The sequence below is a fragment of the Eucyclogobius newberryi genome, unplaced genomic scaffold (genome assembly GCF_026437365.1).
Source record: "Eucyclogobius newberryi isolate DKJ021-1_F unplaced genomic scaffold, fEucNew1.0.hap1 SCAF_3, whole genome shotgun sequence".
In the NCBI taxonomy this organism is placed as follows: domain Eukaryota; kingdom Metazoa; phylum Chordata; class Actinopteri; order Gobiiformes; family Gobiidae; genus Eucyclogobius; species Eucyclogobius newberryi.
This window is the reverse complement of record NW_027315945.1, coordinates 34182334-34208935: the sequence shown is the minus strand read 5'-3', so window position 1 is coordinate 34208935 and position 26602 is coordinate 34182334. Positions and strand designations below refer to the sequence as shown.

The window sequence follows — 26602 nt, the reverse complement described above, 5'->3', positions numbered from 1 at the left end:
CACAGAAATGTTACGTGTGAAGCTGTGAGTGGAAATCTTGGACCAACGCATTTAGACACGTCTGGACGATTGCGGTGCGAATGACACAAACAAACGTGTTATTAATGCTCCCGTTGTTTTAATCACATCGTCCCTACGGCTTTTTACCACTCCGGCTCTTTCTCTGGGTCAGTATTCAAGCCGTGGGCACGCACTTCTGCTCATGTATTCATCAGATTTACGATTCATGACATTAATATCGATCAAATGTGTATTTTCACGTATCAAATGTCGTTTAACGGCGCTACCATCACCGAACACGACACATTTTGATCCAAAACTAACACAAAGATCCATCGCTCAGTTGATACATCATCGTTTTAATTGAACAAAACTGGCACAGTGTCATTTTTCATCCATGCACGGCTATAATTACATCTTAATTTGCTTTAATATAAGCTCTACAACATCCTACTTTATGATCTATTGTTTTGTTTTCTGTTCTTCTTCCTTCAATCGTGTTTGTAATGTCTCTCTCTCTCTCTCCGATGATGATGAAGTGAGCAGACTCCTCCCCCTCCCTCGCTCGCCCCGCATGCTCGTTCTCCCCCTCTTTCCCTCCCTCTCTCCCTCCGTCAGTGTCATTCAGTTGTGGAGATGTGGAGTATCTTGCTGGCGTTCTGTGTGGTTTTCCAGCCGAATTCAGCCGAGGAAGGTAAGAAAAGCACTTTGGAAATTGTACTGAAACGCTGGATTTGCAGGAGAAAGTGCTCGTTTGGTCGCCTCACACTGCAAATTATAAACCGACACTTGTTTGGCTACTGAGAAGAGTCCGGCAATGTATCTTTTTAGGCTTTTTGAGGAGGAATATTGCACAAAATAGTCCATTTAATTGTATGCTGTAAGTTAGAGGTGTGAGATACAGACATAAATCAAATACTGATTTTTTTTGTACCGATAATCAGATCATAATTTAGCAATCTATGATAAATATGCCTCTAAATGTCTTGGTTGACGTTCAAGTATTGGACAAAAAGTGAATTTACAGTCAATTTAAACCCAAAATGTGCCAGAAATGTCATTTTTTACATCAAGTTTCTCTTCTTTTTTATCAACTTTTTGACATTTCTGTTACGACAGATGCTTTACTCAATGTTATAGTCGTGCCAAAGGTTTGAATACCATCTTATAGACAGTAAGTTGCAGTCACTTCTCTTTCTTTGGCGGCGTATGTTTGCGTGCCGTGTGTGAACAGAAGTGCCAGGGCCGAGCGTGCCAGGACCCATCGACGTCTCCACAAAAGATTTGGGAAATAATGAATAATGATAAGTTGCGTAACCCGTTCTCGTTCCCGTCGCTCGCGTCGTGGCAAATATGTCAGAGGGCGACCCTTGACCCCTCACAGATCGCCCTCATCTGCGCCCTCATCTTCGCCCTCGTCGTTTTTCTCGGCCGGTTTACAATCTGCGGACAATCGAAAATAAATGAATGAAAATGCTGTTATTGTGTGCACAGTTTTAATTGGGTATAACAATTTAAACATTTAAACAACATTTAAACATTTCATTTGTTGTTTTGCTCGGTGGATACGGCTTCTACTGCTTGCTCACTACAAACTAACAAGGTTAAATTTAGAAAACTTTATATAAATTATATAGTTTATTATTATTATCATTATTTTATGTTATATAATTTTTTTATTTTTTTATTCTGTATATCTTGTTTGTTGCTATTGTCATTGTTTGTCTCACTAAAAAGCAAAAATATATATAAAAAAAAAATAATACTTCATATTATATCGCAAAAGTATCAGTATTTATTCAGCTAACGCAATAATATCGCGACAAACTAAATACATCGCCAAGGTCTTCCATCTGGCAGAAATTTACTGTTGTTTTTTTAAATTAAAATGTTTTTTTTTAAAAAGGGTGATTTTATTGTTATTACTATTTTAACCAACGTTAAGTCCAGTGATCTTTTTTTTTTACACAGTTTGACGCAAATAAAGACACGTTCACAGTGACGTAGAGACAAATCTGCCAATGGATAACACTCGTGACGCTTCAGGTTATGATATAATCCTCACAAAATTATAGTAAAAAACTCAAAATTAAGCCTAAAGCTAATAACACAAGCTGAATGAAAGAAAATAAAGAATTTCAACTGTTCTTTCTTCAATATAATCCTGACACTAATTTTCAATATCATAACATCCTTACATAAAATATAACTGAAAATACTGTGTCAAAAAGTACGTCAAACTATCGCAATAGACTCGATATTGCAGTACTCGACAGCTACTGCAACACTGTCTTCACTCGACTTCATGCAGTACTTTTATTTTCTTCATATTATTATTCATGGGTTCAAGCGTCCTCTTTCAAAAGATATCATATTTTGTTTGAATTGGTTGATCGCTACGGTAACGGCCCTGGTTTCTCCTCATTCTGAAACTCATGGATATAAAGTATAAAGGGGCGTTCACGATTTAAATCAGGTTTAATCGATTTAATTTGTTCTTTTGCTCAGTTTTGCCTGTTAAAACATCCGCTTAAACAACTGCAATATTTGTGTTTACTATCAGAACATTTATTGTGATCGACGAACGTTTTCCATTGCAATAAGTGAATTAATTACACAAGCCTCTGTATCGTTCTACTGTGCGATTGGATAATATGGAACAGCAAAACAGACATGATTTAGAGCAAGTAAAGTGTATTTTTGTGTCTTGTTTTTAATTATCATGTTTCATAATCACAATGTATTGACCGCCTTGTATTAATGTTGTTATTTTATCGCACTTTTTACGGCGACAGTTCTAGTTGTTATGTTACTAGTTAGTTATAGTTGTTATGTGTAGTTCTCATTTTGTGCAGCTTCAAAATTGCAAATAACGATCGCAATTACAGACTACAAAGACAGCAATTGGTAAATACACAACTTCTAGTGCAAAAAAGGACAAAATGTATGTCAAAGTATTGTGTGTAAATGTAAAAACTGTATTGTGGACTTTGACAAACGTGTTCTGAAATGTATAAGACTCAACTGGTCATATTTCAGTCTGGAAATCTAAACACTGAACGCTATTAAACGCATCAATCGAAATCTACAACAATCGTGACATTGTTATCATCTGGACGATAGTGGGGCTAAAACTCACACGAAAAGACCTTTTTACAACAAAAAACACTGGCATTTTTCAATAAAACGTCCAAAAAAATTATAAACTCCTTCTAATTTTCATCAATAACATACTTTATTTGCAATATTCTCTATCCTGACACACTATTTAAAACTTTATCCACTCGATAATGTATTTAAAAAGTGGAAATACTTGCTTGTCTAGTCTACTAAAGTAATTGTGAGTTGTAGAAGCTCTACTTGTAACGTTCAGCTCTATATCCTGTATTTGAGCCGTGTCCGGAGTAATTACACCGCTCCGTCCGTCTGCTCTGCGTCTGCCGGCCGTTTAATAAGCGTGTGCCTTCATAAACGTCGGGTCTATACATAGCTTTTGCGTTTGTCGCCAACACTTGAGAGGGTTTGTACTCCACACGCAACTACCGTGAAAGTGGCCGGGAAGCACGTCGGGAACGGCACCTGTCCGCCGCCGTCCTCAGTCACGTTTTACAAAAAAAAAAAAGACTTTCCTTTACTTTTTGCAGTGCGTCGGCTGCGGTTTCGGTTTGCAAAATGCGCTGGATTTCTCGTTTCGCTGATGGATTTATGTGGCGGGTGGAAAGAGCTCGCGAGTGCCTTGACGCCGGAAACACGTGTCATATAAAAAGTTGGCTGTACAAGTGCAGTTAAATCCATTAAGAGAAAGCGTAAAGGGTTCAAAAGACTGATGGAATTAATCACGTTTCAATTACCGTATTTTCCGGAGTATAAGTTGCACCAGCCAAAAAATGCATAATAGAGAAGAAAAAAACAGTTTAAAATAATAACAGATTAGAGAACATGGTGAATAGGTGTACGTATGCTAACGCTAACACCTTCAGCTACATGAGGCACAGACAGAACTGTGGTAAGTGTCTGGTATGTTAACGTAACATATGAACAGTTATTCAGATCACTATAGCATAAAGAACATGCTAACAAGTTTACCAAAGCATCAGTTTTACCCCAAATCACTAAATCCATTGAATTCTTCTTCCTCTGTGTCACTTCTAAACAACTCCACAAACTCCAGAGGAAGAGGAAGTGCAGATTCTTCTTCTGCGTCGCTTACAGCCTAGAGTGCCCTCTTGTGGTTGCCGGTGTGAAAATAATGAATAACATCACATTTAAGTCTCCTGAGCGGAGTATAAGTCGCACCCCGGCCAAAACTATGAAAAAAGGTGCGACATATAGTCCAGAAAATACGGTACTTTTGTACTTTTGTCCGTTGCTCGCCGAAACGGGTCATGGTAAAACCGAACTAATTCTAATTCTATCTAATTGTACTTGTATTTTTTATCATTTGGGCTGCTATTCATTGCCATCTAACTATTTAGATACAATTTTAAGTTGGAATATTACACAGAATGGCATTTAACATGTATTTCAGTCAAGTTAAATGCCATGTACTGGAACATTCCTTGTGCAAAGTAACACAATCTGGTATTTAGGGGCTGTAGATTTTGATTGGTTGAGTCGATTCATCAGTCAGTGGAGTTTTCTAAATGACCATGATTTATTAGTTATTCCAGACCAATCATTTTATTGGGCTTTTAAGGATTTATCTGGACCACGGCAGAAAGGAGAAAGCGTAGCTGCGGTTTTGGGAAGGAATAGACATTTTTATCTGCCTTTTTTACCATGCAGTTTCCTCATACGTCTTAGTTTATTTTGATTAAACGATGCAGAGGTCTTCAGTCGACCAAGAATTCCTCATCGTATCCGCCATTGAAACGTAATTACATTTTTTACATTTTCGTAGCGTGAACATAAACCATTATTATGATGCTTTATTCGTCCACTGACAAAAGAACCACCACTCATCGTGAAAAGTCGACTAGAAAAAGAAGCATAGCACTCGCTTCACCGTTTCAGAAACGTTCAAAAGCCTTTACTCCATCTTGGCTACGAAACATCAGGGCACGAGAACAAACGCTGCTCTAGTTTGATCATCGAAATTGTTACTGTAAAGAAAGACGAGAACTTTTTTAACGACATTATTAAATCAAAATGTCAAAAAAAGAATAAACCAGTTCAGATTTTCATTAATAATACACTTACATCATCAATATCCTCTGTCTAAGCGCCTTCAGCCATCACATTTCAACCTTTATTTTGTCAATAATGCGTCGTAAAAGTCCCGGCGTGTAACACAAATCATCGTTTGACTGGGCGACGACTGAAATGACGTCAGTTAGTTTCCTGTCACATGTTTGGCCGTCGCCTCCCGCCACAGATCTGATGAGCTCGTGTGACAGATGGCCGGGACAAAGATGAGACGGGACGACGGCGGAGGAGCGCGGCGGCCGCACCACTGCCCCACTGACTCCTCTGAGCGCGTAATTGAAACAGAGCTCACCGCTTAATGCAGCGTTGACCCAAAATCGCGAAGGAAGCGCCGCGATACAAAGCGCGCGTCCCGTTTGTGGCTCGCCGCGCAGGATTTGGCGTCTGCCTCGGCTTTCATCACAGAGAGTGACGCACGTGTCTGGGCCGACTGGCAGCGAATGCGTTTAGTGTCCTGTTGTCAGTCAAGTCCATTTCACGAGCACTTTGTAAATCTGTTTAAAGACGTGTGACGTTTCAGCGTTTGAAGAGCCTATAGCAGGTTGGAATGCTCATCAAAGTCAAATGCAGTTAAGATAAATATACTTAATATAAAAATGTTATCCCAGAACAGCTATGTTTTAAAGTTTAATAATTTCACTTCCTGTTTGTAAATGATGACATCACACTAGGAAATTACCCAGCAAACACTGGGCCAAAACTCATGTAATGTCACAATTATGTTTATTTGACAGATAAAAATATGAGAGTGACTTTATTTTGTTGAATTCATGTTTAAAGTTTAACTTTGTGTAGTTAAACTTTGACTGGAATGAGTGTTCCTAGTGTGATGTCACTTCCTGTCATTTTCTACAGATTTTTCAACGTTTTCTCCACTAATAAGATAAGCCTTTATCTTATTACCTGCTCGATTTGTGTAAAACTATAATTTATATCTACAACCGGTATAAATACACCAAATAAATAAAATAAAAAAATTGACATTGCAAAAACCTCTAATATGTCACTTTAAAGCAGTTTCTTGACAGAACTAATCGTCAGACTGAAGAGTTGTGTGAGTAAAGACCTTCAAAGGTCTGAATGAGATGAGAAAACCTTTATTTGTCACACAATAGGAATGTTCCAGACATGCAATAAACTTAAATCAATTGAATCATGCCACAGTCACTTATGAAAAGGTCTTTTTGTATGTGTTTTCTGCGTCTGTATGTAAGATTTTGTTTTATAGTTGACTAGTCACGATTAGTCGTTGCAGCCTTTGTTTCAATTCATCCTTCATTTCTAATAAACCCAAATTTCAATGTGAGGCTGTGAATTGCATACAAAATAGTGAGGCAGCAAGATATCCCACCCCAAATATTAAAATAGTGTTAAATGCTTACCTTTTTGTGACATCATCCCCTCTTCAAACCGCTCTATGTCTTCAACAACAAAACAGAAGTTAAAGTGGTCATGGGAAAACTCTACCACTCAATAATATCATGATTATAAAACATCTTTAACTAACTTTCATTAACTTTATTTAGCATGTGACCAGTTTAATGAAATCAAACTTTGTGAGTGAGAAAGTAATGATTATTGTGCTAAAATCCAAGTGGAGGTGTGGCTGGGGTTGCGTGTTAGCTCTGGATTAGGAGCATATTGAAGGGGCCGACAGCAGGAGGAGGAACACCTGATGCCCCGCAGCACAGCGCTCATGGATGACTGCAGCTCACGCTCACTCAGCTAAACATATCGCAAATTAACATCTTTTCAGAAGGGAAACATAACCCCAGTCAAGGCAAATGTGTTGGCTGCACAATAAAATCAATGGAAGATACAGGAGTTTGCACATGAATACAAGAATATACTTTAATGCTCAGGTTTAGACAACTGGCCAACTTAATCAAATCCAGCAGGGATGCACCCTTTTCAGTTCAATACAAGTCCCAAGTCAATGGTCCACTAGTCCAAGTCTAGTCCCAAGTCAATGGTCCACTAGTCAAAGTCTAGTCCCAAGTCAATGGTCCACTAGTCCAAGTCAAGTCCCAAGTCAATGGTCCACTAGTCAAAGTCTAGTCCCAAGTCAATGGTCCACTAGTCCAAGTCTAGTCCCAAGTCAATGGTCCACTAGTCCAAGTCTAGTCCCAAGCCAATGGTCCACTAGTCAAAGTCTAGTCCCAAGTCAATGGTCCACTAGTCAAAGTCTAGTCCCAAGTCAATGGTCCACTAGTCAAAGTCTAGTCCCAAATCAATGGTCCACTAGTCAAAGTCTAGTCCCAAATCAATGGTCCACTAGTCCAAGTCACGCACCAAGTCAATGGTTCACTAGTCCAAATCTAGTCCCAAATCAATGGTCCACTAGTCCAAGTCAGGTCCCAAGTCAATGGTCTACAAGGCCAAGTCAAGCACCAAGTCAATGGTCCACTAGTCCAAATCTTAGTCCATTTTATCAAGTCAAGTCTCAAGTCATCAAAATAAGTGCCTCAGGTCTAACTCGAGTCCAAGTCCACACCTCTAATGATATTGATATTTGGTTCTTGATTCTTTGAGTTGTTAATATGTTAATAATGTTATTTGTACACCCCTTACAATAACTTCACAAAATGCAAAATGGTGTTGAATAAACTCAGTGACGTTTGAAATGAGATCTCACGTGTCAGCATTTACCAATATTTATACAGTATTGGTGCATTAATTTAGGGTTTGCAATTGTATTATTTATTTAAAACAGTGTTTACAATTTGTCTCTGGAGCCTGCTGTAAAGTGCATGCACATTTCATAGATAGCCCCACTAAAATATACGTATTCTCTCTCCAAATACCATGGGGAAAAATAGATCTGAAAGTGCATTAAATATTCATCATGTTTGTTCACTGGCAGAAAACAGTCAAGTGCTAGAGTTGAGTTCCACCTTATAGATCAACTCTTAGATGCTTTACTTTCTTTAATTTACCTTTTAAGTTGAGTCATTCCTCCCAATTTTGCCAAAAGAAGAAGCCATTCCCTTTCCTCAGCCTGGAAATACAGTGGTAAAGATGAGTTAGCATTGTTAGTGTTGTTAGCATTAGCATTAGCACAAGCGGTCAGGACTCATCCGAAATCAGGAAAACTTGAACTTACCTCGTCCACGTGTCTGGTAAGCTTCTTTTAGCCAATATAATAATAATCTTCTGTGTTTAAAGTAGTCACATGGAGCGTGTCAAAGGGTGAATAGTCGATTTAAACAACATTTGGTCATTTTCCTATGCTCAATGTGGTTGTGCAAAGGAACAAAACAAATAGTTAGCTTCATGTTAATGGCTCGTGCCTGGTGGGTACCTAACCATTTTTGTTATTAATATATCAGATTATGATGATACGATTATTATGGATAACAAATGGGACAAATACCAAAATGAAAGAACTATCTATTTGAAAAAAAAATAACAGTTTTGTTGTACTAGAATTTTCTTTGCACTCTTTATTTCTTAAACATTTTTTGGTGATTTCTGTCATTTCTTTGTGATTTGAATGCATTTTTCTCCTGTTGTGTGAAGCACTTTGAATTGCCTTGTGTATGAAATGTGCTCTATAAATAAACTTGCCTTGCCTTACACACGTTCTTCTAAAAATATGACAATTAACTAACACATGTCACCAGTTGTGTTTGATGCTCAGATGTCTCTTGTGCATGTAGCTAAACACACACAAGCTACACATACAACATCAGATCTAATGACTGGGTTCTGTGATTATTCTAGTTATTTGTTTTGTCAATTTATCTTTAACATTTGAGGGTTTGACTAAACATCCTTAAGGCAAACGATGTGTGAAGCACTTTTGTTAAATCACATTAAAGCCCTTTCACCTACGGTTTCAGGCAAACAATAGACTGAAACCAAGGCATTTGTTTCATCATTAGGTGTAAAAACATGGGGCTTTTCTCTCCACAGATCTGACATGTAACTTTCCTTGTGGGGGGTCGCCATCTGCTTATGTCCATGGAGATGTTAGATTAAGACCAGTTTTAATGCAGTGTTGCTTGAATACCAATGTAAAATTGTAGTTTTTTTCCAAAATATAATCATAACAGCAAACATTTAGCTTTTGAAAGGCTAATCTCACTGATTAGTTAAATTAAACAAGATTGGACACAGTAATATTATTATTGGTGGGATCAAAATCCCAACATTCCAAGATAAAAGCACATGAATGCAACACACCGACTTGTTCTTGTTCGTCCGTCTTGGAAACAGAGCATCTTCAGCTCCTCAGCGCTGTGACGGTGATGGCATTACGCATATTACGCATGTGTGTCATTTGTGTAGTGAGAGGTCGGACCCCGGGGCCACTGGCCACGAAAGCTTTCTGCTCTTAGTCATTCATTCTGTTGGTGGCTCAGAGCAGCGCCGAAAAAATGACCATGGATGGACCAGGCAAGCTCCAGGGGCGAGGGATGAGTGGATGAGTGTGTGACTTTAGGGATGAGTGTGTGACTTTGGGGATGAGTGTGTGACTTTGGGGATGAGTGTGTGACTTTGGGGATGAGTGTGTGACTTTGGGGATGAGTGTGTGACTTTGGGGATGAGTGTGTGACTTTAGGGATGAGTGTGTGACTTTGTGGATGAGTGGGTGACTTTGGGGATGAGTGTGTGACTTTGGGGATGAGTGTGTGACTTTGGAGATGAGTGTGTGACTTTGGGGATGAGTGTGTGACTTAAGGGATGAGTGTGTGACTTTGGAGATGAGTGTGTGACTTTGGGGATGAGTGTGTGACTTAAGGGATGAGTGTGTGACTTTGGAGATGAGTGTGTGACTTTGGGGATGAGTGTGTGACTTTGGGGATGAGTGTGTGACTTTGGGGATGAGTGTGTGACTTTGGGGATGTGTGGGTGACTTTGGGGATGAGTGTGTGACTTTGGGGATGAGTGTGCGATTTTAGGGATGAGTGTGTGACTTTGGGGATGAGTGTGTGACTTAAGGGATGAGTGTGTGACTTTGGAGATGAGTGTGTGACTTTGGGGATGAGTGTGTGACTTAAGGGATGAGTGTGTGACTTTGGAGATGAGTGTGTGACTTTGGGGATGAGTGTGTGACTTTGGGGATGAGTGTGTGACTTTAGGGATGAGTGTGTGACTTTGGGGATGAGTGTGTGACTTTGGGGATGAGTGTGTGACTTAAGGGATGAGTGTGTGACTTTGTGGATGAGTGTGTGACTTAAGGGATGAGTGTGTGACTTTAGGGATGAGTGTGTGACTTTGTGGATGAGTGTGACTTTGTGGATGAGTGTGTGACTTAAGGGATGAGTGTGTGACTTTGGAGATGAGTGTGTGACTTTGGGGATGAGTGTGTGACTTTGGGGATGAGTGTGTGACTTTGGGGATGAGTGTGTGACTTTGGGGATGAGTGTGTGACTTTGGGGATGAGTGTGTGACTTTAGGGATGAGTGTGTGACTTTGGGGATGAGTGTGTGACTTTGGGGATGTGTGGGTGACTTTGGGGATGAGTGTGTGACTTTGGGGATGAGTGTGCGATTTTAGGGATGAGTGTGTGACTTTGGGGATGAGTGTGTGACTTTAGGGATGAGTGTGTGACTTTGTGGATGAGTGTGACTTTGTGGATGAGTGTGTGACTTAAGGGATGAGTGTGTGACTTTGGAGATGAGTGTGTGACTTTGGGGATGAGTGTGCGACTTTAGGGATGAGTGTGTGACTTTGTGGATGAGTGTGTGACTTTGGGGATGAGTGTGTGACTTAAGGGATGAGTGTGTGACTTTGGGGATGAGTGTGTGACTTTAGGGATGAGTGTGTGACTTTGTGGATGAGTGGGTGACTTTGTGGATGAGTGTGTGACTTTAGGGATGAGTGTGTGACTTTGGAGATGAGTGTGTGATTTTGGGGATGAGTGTGCGACTTTAGGGATGAGTGTGTGACTTTGGGGATGAGTGTGTGACTTTGTGGATGAGTGTGTGACTTTAGGGATGAGTGTGTGACTTTGTGGATGAGTGTGACTTTGTGGATGAGTGTGTGACTTAAGGGATGAGTGTGTGACTTTGGAGATGAGTGTGTGACTTTGGGGATGAGTGTGTGACTTTAGGGATGAGTGTGTGACTTTGGGGATGAGTGTGTGACTTTGGGGATGAGTGTGTGACTTTAGGGATGAGTGTGTGACTTTAGGGATGAGTGTGTGACTTTGGGGATGAGTGTGTGACTTAAGGGATGAGTGTGTGACTTTGCAGATGAGTGTGTGACTTTAGGGATGAGTGTGTGACTTTGGGGATGAGTGTGCGACTTTAGGGATGAGTGTGTGACTTTGTGGATGAGTGGGTGACTTTGGGGATGAGTGTGTGACTTTGGGGATGAGTGTGTGACTTAAGGGATGAGTGTGTGACTTTGCAGATGAGTGTGTGACTTTGGAGATGAGTGTGTGACTTTGGGGATGAGTGTGCGACTTTAGGGATGAGTGTGTGACTTTGTGGATGAGTGGGTGACTTTGGGGATGAGTGTGTGACTTTGGAGATGAGTGTGACTTTGTGGATGAGTGTGTGACTTTGGGGATGAGTGTGTGACTTTGGGGATTAGTGTGTGACTTTAGGGATGAGTGTGTGACTTTGGGGATGAGTGTGTGACTTTAGGGATGAGTGTGTGATGGTTGTGCGGGTTCGGTATGTCCTTCACAGCAGTGGTTCTCAAACTGTGGCACTCAGGAATGTTAGCAATTCTAGACATTTAGTCACAATATAAAATTGTAATGTTTTTAGAAAAAACATCACCACGATTCTCACAGTATCATTTATTAGTCCTTATTAGTTATTAGTTATATTTGTGACCTGAATGATTTTTTGATGAAAGGTCTGCGCAAATTTATATTGAAATCGTATCGAAATGTTCCTGTAGTTCAGAGCTCTACATCATGTTTTGAAATGCATTTGATTCTTGTATTAGTTTTATCATTTTATATTTTAAGTCTTCTCTCAAATGTGAACGCTCCTGGACAACTTGACATTGTGCACTTTGAACTCAATCACACTTTTGAAGCATAAGACAGCACAAATCTAATCACAAACACAATCATTCTCACATAAATTGCAGTGAGATTTGTTTCCAGAATCATGCAGCCGTGATTGCACTTGATATCACGAGTATTTTAAAACCAACCAATTTTATTTATTTATTTTATTGATGAAAACAATTTTAGATAATGAATGAATGAGTCGTTACAAGAGCCTGTCTTTGAACTGATTCGACAAACTAATCACCAATCACTGAATTTCTCACTTGCGCTATTATTATTATTTTGGACTAAATTAAGCCATGGGTACTGTTTGGACATGTTTTAGTCACGTTTTAGTCACATTTTAGTCATGTTTTAGCTGCTACAGTCTTGGCTTAACTCCTTTTTCTTCTGGTAATTTGCATAAAAAGTACATTTAGTTTGAGTTTCACATCGACGCAGCGGTAGACTTCTTAAAATGTATGAGTGCCGCTGACAAATAACCTCAGAGCTTAGTTTGAGTGACACGGGATTACGCTAGAAATAGTTCTTTATTCTTCTTTTTTTTTCCTACCCACTTTCAGACAATTCATGTATTTCCAGAACCTTTATGATCCCTCTAACCGTAATGTGACGTAATTGCAGAGAACAATAGCGCCTCCTCTGGTCTCTCCTGTTACCGAGATGCCCGATTTTTCCGTAAGAAAGTGGATTTTTCTTTTGAGTGATACAAATATCCTAATTTGACGTAAAGATTGCAAATGAACTTTTCGCTTTGGTAAATACAATAACCGAATGTATTTTTCTGCAACGCTAAATAGTTTGTGGCTCAATTGTGAAAATATACGGCCAAATATTTTGCCTATTTGCTCTTCTTTTTCCAATTTTTAGTCATGAGACAGTTTAAAAAGACAAATCTGACACACACGCAAAATATCGGTGCAGAATATCACCCAAATGGTGGTCCCCAAACTTTTTGACTCGAGGGCCACATTGGGTTCTAAAATTTGGCCGAGGGGCCGGGCCAGGAAAATATGTGAATGCGAATTCAAAGCTTTCCAATGATGTCTCACTCATGTAGATCTGATAATATTTGAGTAAGTTGTGGTCATTTGAATGTATACAACTCTCAAACCCATTCACTGAGAAAACGGCTTCCAAAGTTTTTCACCTGAGTGAGCCCAGAGTCACAGGGGGGCTCATTTGCATCTCATTGAGATAAGCCCTCCCCCCTGTCACACTGACACCACCTCCCCCTACAGCTGTCACTGAAGACTCAAGGAGTGTTGTTATTGATGGTAATTGGACTTGACTCAGAATTAGAATTTACTATATTAAAATGGAAATACTTGGATTACAAAAGGCCCTGAATAGAATCAAAGAATCAGAATAGGGTTCATTGCATTTGTCGATAAACATAATTCACAGGTGATTCAGTGCACCAACAATGGTGCACTGAATGATTCAACACAAACAACAAAAGATAAGATAAGATAGCCTTTAATGTTACAACGCAGTAGATACAGGGGGAAAGGACAGTAACTTATAGGAAGTTTAAAAAACACTCTTAATAGAAGAACTCTTATAAACAGATGCCAGGGCCAGGTATACGAACTGCAACGGGTCCATGGCTTTGAATATATGAGATATGAGATAATAGATATGATATGTACACCACCAGAGTCCAATTACATCAGAGATCACATCCTCATCCTCTTCTTCGTCTGTGCACTCTTCTGTGCTGTGACTCTCGGCTCTTGGCATCAAAGCTGTAAACAAATAACAGGACATTTAAGAAATGGCTAACTATTTCACATAAAACACTCATTAACTATTTATTTTTTTAACACAATGTGAGAGTTTCAATATAAATACCTGAAGTGCTGATAACTCTTGATCTTTGGAAGCCGTCTGAAGAAGGGACTCAGATGCTTCTGCCAGTCCAAGTTCTTGACAAACACTTTGCTATCCGCCGTTCCAACAAGCTGTGGGATACTGAGGTGAGACTCAGGAGAGCTGTTTTCCACTACCTGATGACAAGGGCGACACTGTAAAAAAATGAGAACAGAAGAAACATATCTTAAGCAGAGAGCAGCACTGAAGTTTTGCCAGGCTAATGTTTACACATTACAGTAGTCAAATAATATAAACTAACCTCAGCGATGTCTTCCAAAGTGTCAACCCTGGTCTTCATGTATGCTCGCTTGATAATCTGATGATCTGTGCGTGGCCTGCAGCTTCTGATGTGTGGGAGAAGCTGTTTCCACAGTGATCTGAAGCTTGATGTACAAACTGCAGGCTCACCTGAAAAACAGATGTTGCTTATGGTTAATCATACTCTAATCATTAAAACACAAAAATCACCAAAAACTTAACACGCTCCTTAGCAGACTTCACGTAGAGACAGGTCATGTCAGTCAGGGTGTCTTTGCCAATTCTGAAAAGGGGGATAAAAGGATTAGGGTTAACAGTAATATGGGAATAACACGCTTCACAGATAACAGTTCACATTGTGACGTTAACGGTGTATTTAAGATGCAAAACGCGGAGATATTGGGACATCTGCCCTCGGCTAGCGGGGCTAGCTAGCTCACTCGAGATAACACTGCTCGTAAAAGCAAAACACTTGCAGAACAGCACACCAAAACATAAACATACACTCGAGTTTAAAACCGGCGCACATTAAAGTGATTAAAAGCGGGTGTTTTAGTCGCAAAGCTTACCTGGTTCAGCCGTCCTGTTGTCTCTCCCAACACCGTGCACAGAGAGACACACAGGAAGCTGATAATGGCCAGGCAAGCGTGTGATTGGTTCGAGTGACGCAGTGCGTGCGTGACGTGCAACGTACGTAAGCCATGTGACCAGAAGTGGTATCGGGAGTTGTAGTTTTTTTCTCTTCCCTCGCCGAAAAATAACCCGATAACATAGCAAAGTTTAGCTTACAACTTAGCTCCGAATAGCTGCGTTTAGCTCCGGGCTGTGGGGGTAACAGCCGGTTTAGCACCATAAAACAGACACAAAGCACGACCCACACAACCCACGGGCCAACCCACGCCGAAAAATAACCCGATAACATGGTGATAACAGCAAGTAATCACATTAAGCCCGTATTGCAGAGTGCACTGAAGCAACATGTTAGCTTAGCATTAGCTCCACCGGAGCAGACAAGTAAGATTCTAAAGTGATCACGAGACTGCCTTAAAACACAGCGTTAAAGCAATAATTTAGTAGTAAAGTAAAAGTGTACCTGAGTAAACAGTTCCATTGCAATGTAGTCCAGGAAATGTAAGCTCTGAAGACTGTGCTCTGCAGACGGTCTGGAGTAATGAGAGAAGCACACAGGGCACGCAGAGAACGCAGCTGGCCATGCGGATCACAGCTGATTGGTGGAAAATGTAAACAACACGTTGGCTAGAAAAAGGTGACGCCCCCCAGGAGAGCAGGAAAAAGACCCGAAAACTCCACATTTTTAACAGCTTAATGTATACGTTTAAGACAACCAATAGTGTTATCTGAAGCACACAGGGGCTTATTCATAACTTCAACTAGCACATTCTGCAAAAAAATGAAAATCACAAATTTGGGGAAAAAAAAGTAAAATGCTGTTTTTCTCAGTTTCACCGAGGCCGACATGGTCCGACAATTGCCGTGGCGAGTCACATATGGTGTTTGTTTGAACTAATGAATTACTATAAATTACACGCAAGATTTGACCTGTAACTTGTAACAAAGCAACAAATACAAGGCTCAATGTACAAATTTCCAGTTTTCCAAATGCATTAAATAATGATTAGTTATCTACTGTCTTCTACTGTCCATAAAAGTCTTCTACTGTCCACAAAAGTCTTCTACTGTCCACAAGAGTCTTCTACTGTTCACAAGTGTCTTCTTCAGTGTCAAACACTTGCGCTTCCTGCTTGATTGGCCCCGGTGGCCGTTTGTGGTGAATTCTATTTTCTGCGCGCCATAGATTTTCTTGTGCGCGCACTAAGTGCAAGCGGTGCACTAAGTGCGAGCGGTGCACTAAGTGCGAGCGGTGCACTAAGTGCGAGCGGTGCACTAAGTGCGAGCAGTGCACTATGTGTGAGCAGTGCGCAGCTGCGCAGGCGCGCAGCTTAGAGGGAACAGTGGCCATCTATTGGGGAAATGTGAGCATTACAGGCAAAAGGTAAAATGAACGGCCAGCCACTGTATCGTGAGTTTGAATGAATTACTCCGACATTTGCTGCATGTCCTCCTTTCTCTCTCATCATTCCCCTTCCTTTCTTTCTCATTCCATCTACTGTCTAATAAAAAAAATTAAAACTTTTTTTTTTTTTTTAAATATAACTTGGACAAGCTTGGCGGACCGAATTGAAAGGCCCAACGGGCCGGATGTGGCCCGCGGGCCGTAGTTTGGGGACCACTGCTGTAACCGATACATTGCCCATCCCCGCTATCCTGGTCGTCCCCCATAATATAGAGAAAAACATGTTGTCATTTCTCGCTATAAATCAATTAAATTAGGCCGGCAACTAATGTATATTTTTGTCAACTAGTCACACGATTGATTCTGTTCTAGATTGAAACTTTTGAAATACGTTTTTTAACCAAATAAAGGTTGAAATATGGTGACCAAAGGCTTCTACATAGAGAATATTTGCGAATAAGGTATATTTTTGGACATTATTGCTACTGTCTTCGCTATTAAAGGTCTTTTGTCATGTGTTTTAGAGTCGGTATTGTCCGTAGAGATAACGATTACGATCTTCAAAATAAAACTATTATTTTGGATCGTCGACTATTCACGATTAGTCGATAGCAATTCAATTATATTCAAAAAGAAGAGAAGATTGGAGTTTTTTTGCTGCTTACTGCTCTTGATCTTTTTTGTGTGTGTTTGCTGCAGCGGGGACTTTTATTTGGATGAGCCGCTTTTGAAAATGCTTTATTTCTAGAGTTAATCCTCTGCTCTGGCGTCGCGGCGCATCTTTGTGGTTGTGGCTCTGAGGGTTTGTAAACTTCACTGACTGTGGGAGAAGTGGAGCAGCAGAAATGATGGGAATGAGTGGACCAAAGGCTAGTGGTGTAATATTGACCAAAAATAATACACATTTTTTTACTATTCTGGCTGTGTTAAAGGTGGAATGGACGATTTTTTTCAGCAATTTTTTTTATCATATTTCCTCGTGACGTGGATAAATCATTTGTCCTGCCACGTATCAATCATAAAACGCACCTATTGCTCACCTGCAGCCGCGTCAGGCTCGTCCCCACGTTTCCGCGTGCCTAAGCGCATGGATCTATCATAATATAGTTCCCTCAGTGTACGGGGCAAAATGAAGACGGAGAAAGACAGTTCGAGCTGACGCAGAAGTGGACAGAAATCTACGGGAGACGAGAGATGTGATGCGCTCCGTTGCGCTAATAAACAAACGCACGTGTGTGTTGTATCAGTCCGCACGGGGGAGTGCGCATGCGCACTTCCACCTGTGTTCTCAAATCGCCGAAAAATCGTCCATACCGCCTTTAAGATATTATGGCAATCCATCAGAAATGCGCTAAAACCTCCCTGTAATTGTTGTGTTTATCATCATTTATGCAGCAGTAACTGTGTAATTAATTTAACTTTTAATCAACAATTAGTTGAATGTAAACATGTGGCAGATAGATTGTAAGAGGAGAGGAAAAGTGCAGTCAACTGAACATGATCCATGCAGTTAATTACAAAAGCTCTCAAAAAGTATGCATAATTATTTGTATGTAAAGAGGCAGAATATACTCACAACAAACTCTCAAAACTCATTCCATGCTTTCTCCTCTCCGTTTAATATCCCAATAAATATAAATTATTTGACAGGTGTACATTGTAGTAACATCAACTAGGTTTGTCAAAAGTATCAATAGTAGTATCTGATTTGCAATCAAGTTCAAATTAGTAATGAGATGCTAATGAGATATATAACAGTTTTAGAATGATCTTGAGCTTTTATTAGAACTAGTGTAAGACACATGGAAATATTAATGAAACTACTTTAATTTTGTGTCGAAAATTATATTTGTTTTGGCATTTCTCAATTGTGTTATTGAGTAACGAGCCTGTTCCTTATTATGGAAGCTTGAAATGTCAGTACGGGGACAACACTAATGTATGTGGACAGGCCTGGGACCAGGGACCAAAGACCAAGTGCATGGCGCTCATGTGACACTTCTTACATGTGTTTAACTCGTACTGTGCAAGTGCATTTGGTCTGCGGCCCACTGTCTGCTGCTGTTAAAGCATATTTCACGCTCCCACACTCAGGCCCTTGTGTTAATATTAACACTCCACATCACTGTGGGACGCAGAGAGGCTGAGAAATGTGTTCTGAAGTAGCTTTAACCAGTGGCAAAGCGGTGCGACACGAGCAACAGAACCACACTCAGAAGTGGAGTGTGGATGTATGCATGGGCACACTCAGAGGCGCCGAGAGGGTCAGTGAGCTGAAGAGAGCACTCCAGCGGCTGAGGCTAATACAGGTCACCTCTAAAATGCCATTCACACCCACCGAGGACAGATAAAAGCAACACGCTCTTTTAGGCAGAGTAGAAGAGGAATTACTACTCAAGTAAAACTGTTTGGACACAACAGATTTTTTCAGGTGCTTAATATTGAACTATAAAGTAGATCCTCTGTTTGCATTTGGTTAATTGTAAACCACAATTTTGATCTTGAACAGCTTAATAATAATAATTAATAATAGAAAATAATCCATTGACTTCCTGTTCAAACCTGCAGAACTGATAAGCTCCGCCTCTTCATAGTGACGTTTCTCTATAACAAGCAGCAGACTTTTACAGGTTTCATTCGTTTTCACTGTGGCTGCGTGACATTTCAGAATCCGACACGTATCACTTGAGTCTACATTTTTCAAATAATAATAATATGATATGGGCGGGGATAGGGGGTAGGGGAAAACAGGAATTTTCTGAGCGCTTGAGCCTCAGTTGCAGAACAATACAGAGTTACTTAAACATGCAGGAAATACAACACTGAATAAATACATGACTAGGAGACACTTTTTTAACAAGATTGAACCCGATGGCACTCAAAAAGCCAAATCTTTTCATCTGTGACACTTTGTGGGAAATAAAATGCCCTGGATCTACCTTCAGAATCTATGAATAGACCTGAAAAATCAGAAAAACTAAGCCATTTCTGAGGCTCAAATGATTTAACATTGCCAACGAAAAGCTTTTTCCACTTGTAGGACTGCAACTAATCGTGAATACTAAATCTGGACTATACAGACTCTAAAATACATACAAAAAGACTGTTTTATAACAAAGAACCTGGCATAATTAAATCAAAATGACAACAATAGAATGAACTGTTTCTGATTTTCAGCAATTATGCTTGTTCTTTTGAAATATTCTGAATCTAGAAGCTTTCAGTCACCATATTTCAACCTTTATTTGTTTGATAATGTATTTAAAAAGTCTCAATGCACAATAGAACTAATACAAGTCGACTAATAGAGTTAGTTGCCGCCCTCGTCACTTGTAGAAGTAACCAAACATTTCACTCAAGTACCGTTACTTCCAAACGCAAAACGCGTCACACACAAGTGCACGTTTTACTGATGTATGCACGGGCACACCGAGTGGAGCCGAGAGGGTCAGTGCAGCAGAAGAGAGCACTCCAGCGCCAGAGGACGGGGCCGTCTAACACAGGTCACCTCTAGAAAACGCCGCAAACACCATTCACACCCGCGGAGAACAAAGGCACGGCACCGAAACAGAAGCAGCATTTACACATCACAAACACAAGCGGAAACTCATATAATCCCCGCTTGCTACATACTGCCGCCCGCTCTCTCTCTTTTCCCCCCCTCCGGGTTTGACAAAGCTCCAAACAAACAACAGAACCGGCATCAATAATGGAGCAGCGTGCCGCCCCGGTTTAACGTACAGAGATGTCACTTTGCAGATGAATAATACACAGAATGTTGAGTGAGAGCGGACGAGGGAGGGCGGCGCACTGGGACCGCCGCACCGGAGAGTAAAGGGCCATCGGGGAGCCGTGCATTAGATAAAGATAAATAAATAATTTTTTAAAAAAAGCACTCAGGAGGAGCGCCGAGTCAGAACGACGCAACGCTGTCAGCCAAGTTTGAGACCAGGAGGGGATCACGGAGAACGATCTGAAGAGTTTTACGGCTGGAAAACGCTCCTATTTTTGAACCGGAAAGCCGTGTAGTCGGCCATTCTCACCGTGGATATTATTCATCGTGCTAGAGTTTAGAGAAAGTAGAGTTTAGGCTGCAATTGTGGATGTCAAGATTATTTGACTGGTTTTTGCCATTTTCTAGTCGCACCAGCCAAAAAAATGCATAATAGAGAAGAAAAAAACATATATAAGTTGCACTGGAGTATAAGTATATAAGTATAAGTCGCACCCGGCCAAAACTATGAAAAAAGGTGCGAGTTATAGTCCGGAAAATACTTTTATAAGTTTGTTTATTATACCTGTTGTACTTATAAATTATAGTTTTACCCCAATCAAGTGGATATTTGTGGAGAAAACGTTGGAGAATATGTAGAAAATGACAGGAAGTGACATCACACTTCCTGTACACTCATTCCAGTCACCGTTTAAGCATAAATTACACAAAAGAAACAACATTTTGACTGTCTAAACATTGAGTCAACAAAACAAAGTCGCTCTCATATATTTCTATTTGTCAAATAAAATCATTTGACATAAGATGAGTTTTTCCCCAGTGTTTGCAGAGTAATTTCCTAGTGCGATGTCATCAATCACAAACAGGAAATTAAAATGTTCAAAATATATTTATCTTAACTGAATTTTAGTTCAATGAGTCATCCAACTTGTCAGAGGCACTTTAATCAATAGGAGGGCTGCAGGATATTGGAAGTTATAGGGATAATATGGCTGTTAAGTACTGCAATATCAATATTTCAGTTAGGGACGACTTGAGCAGAGCCTTCCATTAAATCTGGAAAGCCGTTTAACTTTATTGGCATGTGGCATTATACACGGAACGCATTACATCCTTAAAGCATGTCCAAAAAGGTTTCGATAAATTGGATTGCTGAAAAAACTGGCACGTTTGCAAAAATGAGTCATGCACACAGAGAAAGATGTAGAGCACTTCCCCGCACCTGGGATAATTTGTGCCAAAAGGACGCCAATTTCTCTAAAATGATGAGCCTCAGAACACTTTTATGTCAGTACAGTCGAGGAACATCCGGAAAAGCACGCGGAATGTTTTATTTCATGCCGATTTCGGTAAGAAGACGACGCCAAAACCTGTGTGAATCGGCTAATAAATGTGTGAATCGGCTAATAAATCAATAAATCATCAGAAGACCAAATGAACGTCTTTGGAATATCAATAGCCTAGGCTGATATGAAATGACCGTCTAGTTTTGATATTAGCTTGAGTATCGATAAGTATCTCTGGGTATTGATACTTTTGACGACCCTAATAGAGGTTTAAAGTACCGGGAGGTGTGTTGTTTTGGCAGAGGACACATACGAACCTGGTGATTTGTTAATAGCTCTATCCACAGTGTGTCGAGGACGTGTTGTTTCGCCGTCAGAGGCTCGATCGTGTGCGAACGCTTTGGTGACACGGTGAGAGCGAAGGTAAAGACGGACAAAGCACTGACGGCGTTCACCGGCGTGTCCTCGTCCTCCGACAAAACAACATCCCCCGTCTCCATTTCTCACCATCCGAAACGTTTTCTAGTTTTTCACGTGTCATTTCTGGCTTTGCGACGCGTTAACATGTGGGATATGAGCCTTTTCGACATTCGTACTCGAACCAAAACTGAAGATGTTCTGTGATTCGTGTGCTGTGATTGGCTGAATGAAACAGAAAACTACCAGGAAGTTCAACCAACCGAGTTTTAAATGCATGGAAACACAGGGCATCTTTAGTTTTACACCAGTTTAAAAGTTTGCCATTGTGCGATTTCCATTCTGGCCTAGCAAAAGAAATTGAAACGCTGTCAACTGGACAAGAATTGGAGGGAATACTTTTTGACGCTCCTCCAAAACTCCATCTCGAATCGTCATAAAACTTTTTGTCCAGTTGACAGAATTCAATCTTCTTTTGCTACGGACGACCGAGGGACTACACAGACTTCTAAGTAAGCAGCACATTTACTATTCATGCATAACTTGGAAGAAAAAAAAGGCAGAGGGAACACGACGCCAGGCTCCATAAGCGTCACTAAGAGGTCGGAAAGTAGCTGAAATATTCATGTTTAAACAGTTTGCCGTATCTTATTTATGAACGACTCTGCCCCGGAGCGAAGGGTTAATTGAATTTGGAATGACACGGTCGCTTGCGTGTGTCGGTATGTGATGTTAACGGGATCGGGATTCGTCGAGGTCGTGATTAGTGAGCCAGCATTTCAACCACGCCGTGTCTAAACCCTCAATGATGTTTGATTATGTTGACAACTGCGGGAGGGCGGGTGCGGCGGGAGGGGCGGGTGCGGCGGGAGCGGCGGGAGCGCGGGGCATGGGAACAAATCAATGGACAATTCCCATGCCGTCACTGTCCCACTTTTGTCACTCTCATCGAACAGCTACTCGTCTCTCAGCAGGAAGGTTCAATCTGGGACATGACAAGCTTTTTCCTCTGTGGAGTTTGCATGTTCTGCCTGTGTCCCTGTCACAATAACGGGAAATACAGTTTATACTTCTACAGAAAATAACACGATAATATTTAATCTGGATTTAATTGGCACTGATGCAATTGCTCTAAATGTACAATATAGTTCAAAACATAAACCGCAACAAATACAAAGCCAGATGAAGCACCATAGTACTTTGTTAATATCTATAATTAGTCCGTGATAGTCCACGGTGATTTGTACAGCTCAAATCACCGTGCTACAAAAACATGACATAAAATTCCCCACTAGTGCAAAGAGAAAGAAGTGCACACAATATAAACACGAAGCCCCAAAACGTGTTGTTCTGGTTCTATTCTATTAAACCACAAGTCGAGTGGTAATTATCGTGTCATTATGATCAGACTTAATTAGAATCAGCTTTGCCTTTGTTGCATTTGCCTCACAATAAACTGGTATTTATCCTTTTTAAATCTTAATCCGTACTATGACATTAATAACAGCACTAAAACTGGACTGACAATCCACAAAATATATTTTAAATTGAATGGGGAAAGAGGGTAATTTTGTTTTGATGGACGAAGAATGGGAAAATTGATGTACTTCTCGATGGAGGACCAGAGTTGCATGTTTGGAAGGAAAATGGGGGACAAATCAATCTACATCAATCTATAAAAATGCATTCCATAACTTTCTTTTTCTTTGGATGCCACTGCCTTGATAATTACCTATATAATACCTAATTTGTTTCTTTCTGGTCTTGCCCTGTTTGTTTGACTGTATTAGTTGTTTTCTGTTTGTTTGAAAATAAAAAATAACACCACTAAAGGTTTGTAAGTTAGTTTTCAATAGAAAGTCAAATTACTACAAGAGCACCACCAGTTGCAACAATATTACAATAAATATGATACTGTCAGGTGAATATATTGTAATTTAAACACCGTTACATCCCTAATAATAAAGAACGCACTTGTCCTTTATAAGCTTTTTTGGCCATGTGACTGAATTTCTCTTCTATTATAAAATTCTAAAATTTCAAACTTTCAATAGAAGAATTGAATTTATAATAATTAGCCATAATAATTACAAAACACTTTCTGACATAAAAACACAATAAATAATAATAGCAGTTTCTTTCTTTTAGTACGGGGTTAGATCGAGATCAAGAGCCGTTTAAACAATTCAGAAATGTTCAGAATTGTCATAAGCGTCGATAAAATCTAGTTGTTTTTCTCTCAGTTCATATCTAGGTATTGTTTTTTTGACAATCTGATTTTCTCCTGATCATTTCGTCTACAAAAACCAGACAAACTGCTGCTCTAGGCTGCCTCAAGACTATTTATTCCTTCTGACGGTTTAGCCGTTGCTGTCATAGTCCATTTGTATTCTTTTCTGTTCACAAATGGCAGACTAAATCCATGGGAAAAAAAAGTTGAAAAAAAAGAGTGTGAATTCGGAGAGATTGACAGACTCGTGGGTGCAGCCGGCGGGAGGAGGGACTGAATGACAGATTTGAGGCTCCATCTGTGGGTTTTATCCTGAAAAGCACTTCACAAAAAGGAATAGATGGAAGAATATTTTTGTTTGGATGCAGAAATATGTGTGCGGTTGTCAGGAAGCATTACATTTGGAACACAACGGAGACAAATCGAGTCAGGACCAAACTGAGCTCATACCAGGACCAGACCAAAGACACATTTGGACCTTTCAAATGGACTTGATATATGACTTTTTAAACACTTTTTACACTTAAAGTACATTTTAAAACGGCTGCTTCATTACTTAAATAGATCTTTAATGTGATCTGTACTTTTACTTAAGACTAAAATATAAACTGATGTGTGATGTGTTTCAGAACGTGGTTTTTAGAGGGTCAAAATGGTGGTTATTTTTTAACGTAAAAGCATTTTTGTGGGGATTTTGTTTCACGGACCTGACAATGTGTTTTTTAAGTAACTTATGATAATTTAAGAAACACAAATTTTGGATAATAATAACTTTTGTGAAAATGCACTTTCCTCACTTCGACCATTGACATTTCCATTGTGATGACTGGTACTCTTATTTTTGTCATTTGTTTGACTGAAATGACAGTGAATAAAAACTGTTTGTATTAAGTCTGTTCAGGAAATGTGTTTTTTCATGGAATTGTGATTGATTTTTATGAAGCAAAAACAATACTAAACTTAAAACCTGGATTATTTTCTGTCATTAGTCAAACGACTTATTTTCATGTACATTGAGACTTTAAAAATACAGTTTTAAGTGACACAACATCCTCCATGTACAAAACCTGCTAAACTTAATCACAAATGCAGTGCTTTTCAGAAAAACTGCAATTATTTATTCCAGCCCACTGATTGTGTACGCGATCCCAATGCTAACGTGACGCTTTGACCTTTGTTAAGAGATGAAAACGAACTGAAATCCAGCAGATTTTTGTGTCTGAAACTGATAATTCTCTTAGACTTTCTCCTCAGCGGGGCGTCGGCGTTGTTCCTCTGTCAGAAGCGATAAGTGCCGGGCGGCTGCGGTGCGTTCGGGTGTCGCGCTCCACTGTGCAAAAAGACAAGTCTGATTGAGCTGATGCGGAGCCGCGATTAAAGGTCGTGTCTTCTGACTTTAAAGGCCAGAGCTGCGTCTGTCGCCTCGTGCTGTGAAGAGACGGGCGAGGGCTCGCTGTGGGCCCCTCGTCGGGGCGAGATGTCACAGAGGCCGTTTAGTAAAGCCGCAACGATACGACGACGAAATGTGACCAGCCAATTATATAAAAGAAAGAATCGTAGCCGTATGTTGATCATTGTCATCGTTACCTGGGCTGGAAGTGCTTTTTTTAAACTATTTATCATTTTCATCAGAGAAACCCTTTAACGCTCTGTGTCTCTCATTTGCGACAAACCAATTAAACATAAACAACCAGCATTATAAAGTCATTGTCCCTATTTTGTGTCTTGATTGTTATTTAGGTCACTGTAAGTCTTCCCATGTGAAAGGTTTGAGCTGGAACTGTTGAAAAATAAAATCTTAAAATTGGTCAAAATTTGACATGACGCAAGTTGTGTCAAAATAAAACCATGCACTAGTTTGTCGTGAGCCGATTTAGATCAGTGGCTCTCAACCTTTTTCAGACCTCAAAATAACCACCGTTGACATTTGTGACCCCCACACATAAAAATAGTCCACCCCAAAGTGATAAAGGAGCGTCATTTGTAATGTTTAATTTCATTTTGACGATATAAACCTTGATAAATTTACTTTGGTCGGCCAACGAATAATAATCTACCTTCACCACAGCATTTGAAGGGTGTCAAGCCTTGTTTAAAACTGTTGTATTGAATTCCAATTTTCCCTCATGTCACCCGGGACCCCCTGAAATCAATTCGCGACCCCCATGCGGGTCCTGACTCCCAGCTTGAGAACCACTGCTTTAGATAACTCACAAAAATCAAGTCAATTGGAATTATAGTTTTGACACTAGACCACAAAGGACCAAAGGAGGAGTAAATATATTCCAATGGACTTCAAAAACTAAATGTACCGGTATATTTGTTGTAGAAAGTTCTTTCAAATTACACAACATTTTTTTTTTATGAATTCCCATCATTTTAATGCTGTTTCAGTCGTTTTGTTTTAGTTTTGAGTTTGTACTGGATCTAGCTTTGGCTTTGACTTGATTTGGACTACATGATTAACATTCAACGCAGCTTTGTTTTTGGGTCCAATTGAAGTAATTTTCAAAAATGTATTTATTGCATACATAATTCACTCGTCGAGGAGTTGAATAACCCCAGACTTTGTGACTTTGATTCGATT

General features: G+C 40.0%; 1 protein-coding gene across 1 annotated transcript in view; it reads left to right on the top strand.

Moving 5' to 3' along the window:
• The first annotated feature begins 599 nt into the window (after nt 1–599).
• Nucleotides 600–26602, top strand: part of ephb6 (eph receptor B6) — a 51692-nt gene continuing 25689 nt past the window's right edge. Inside the window, exon 1 of the mRNA XM_072460764.1 lies at nt 600–694. Within this exon, the coding sequence (XP_072316865.1) occupies nt 637–694 (58 nt within the window). The 5' untranslated portion in view covers nt 600–636. The remainder of the gene's footprint in view (nt 695–26602) is intronic.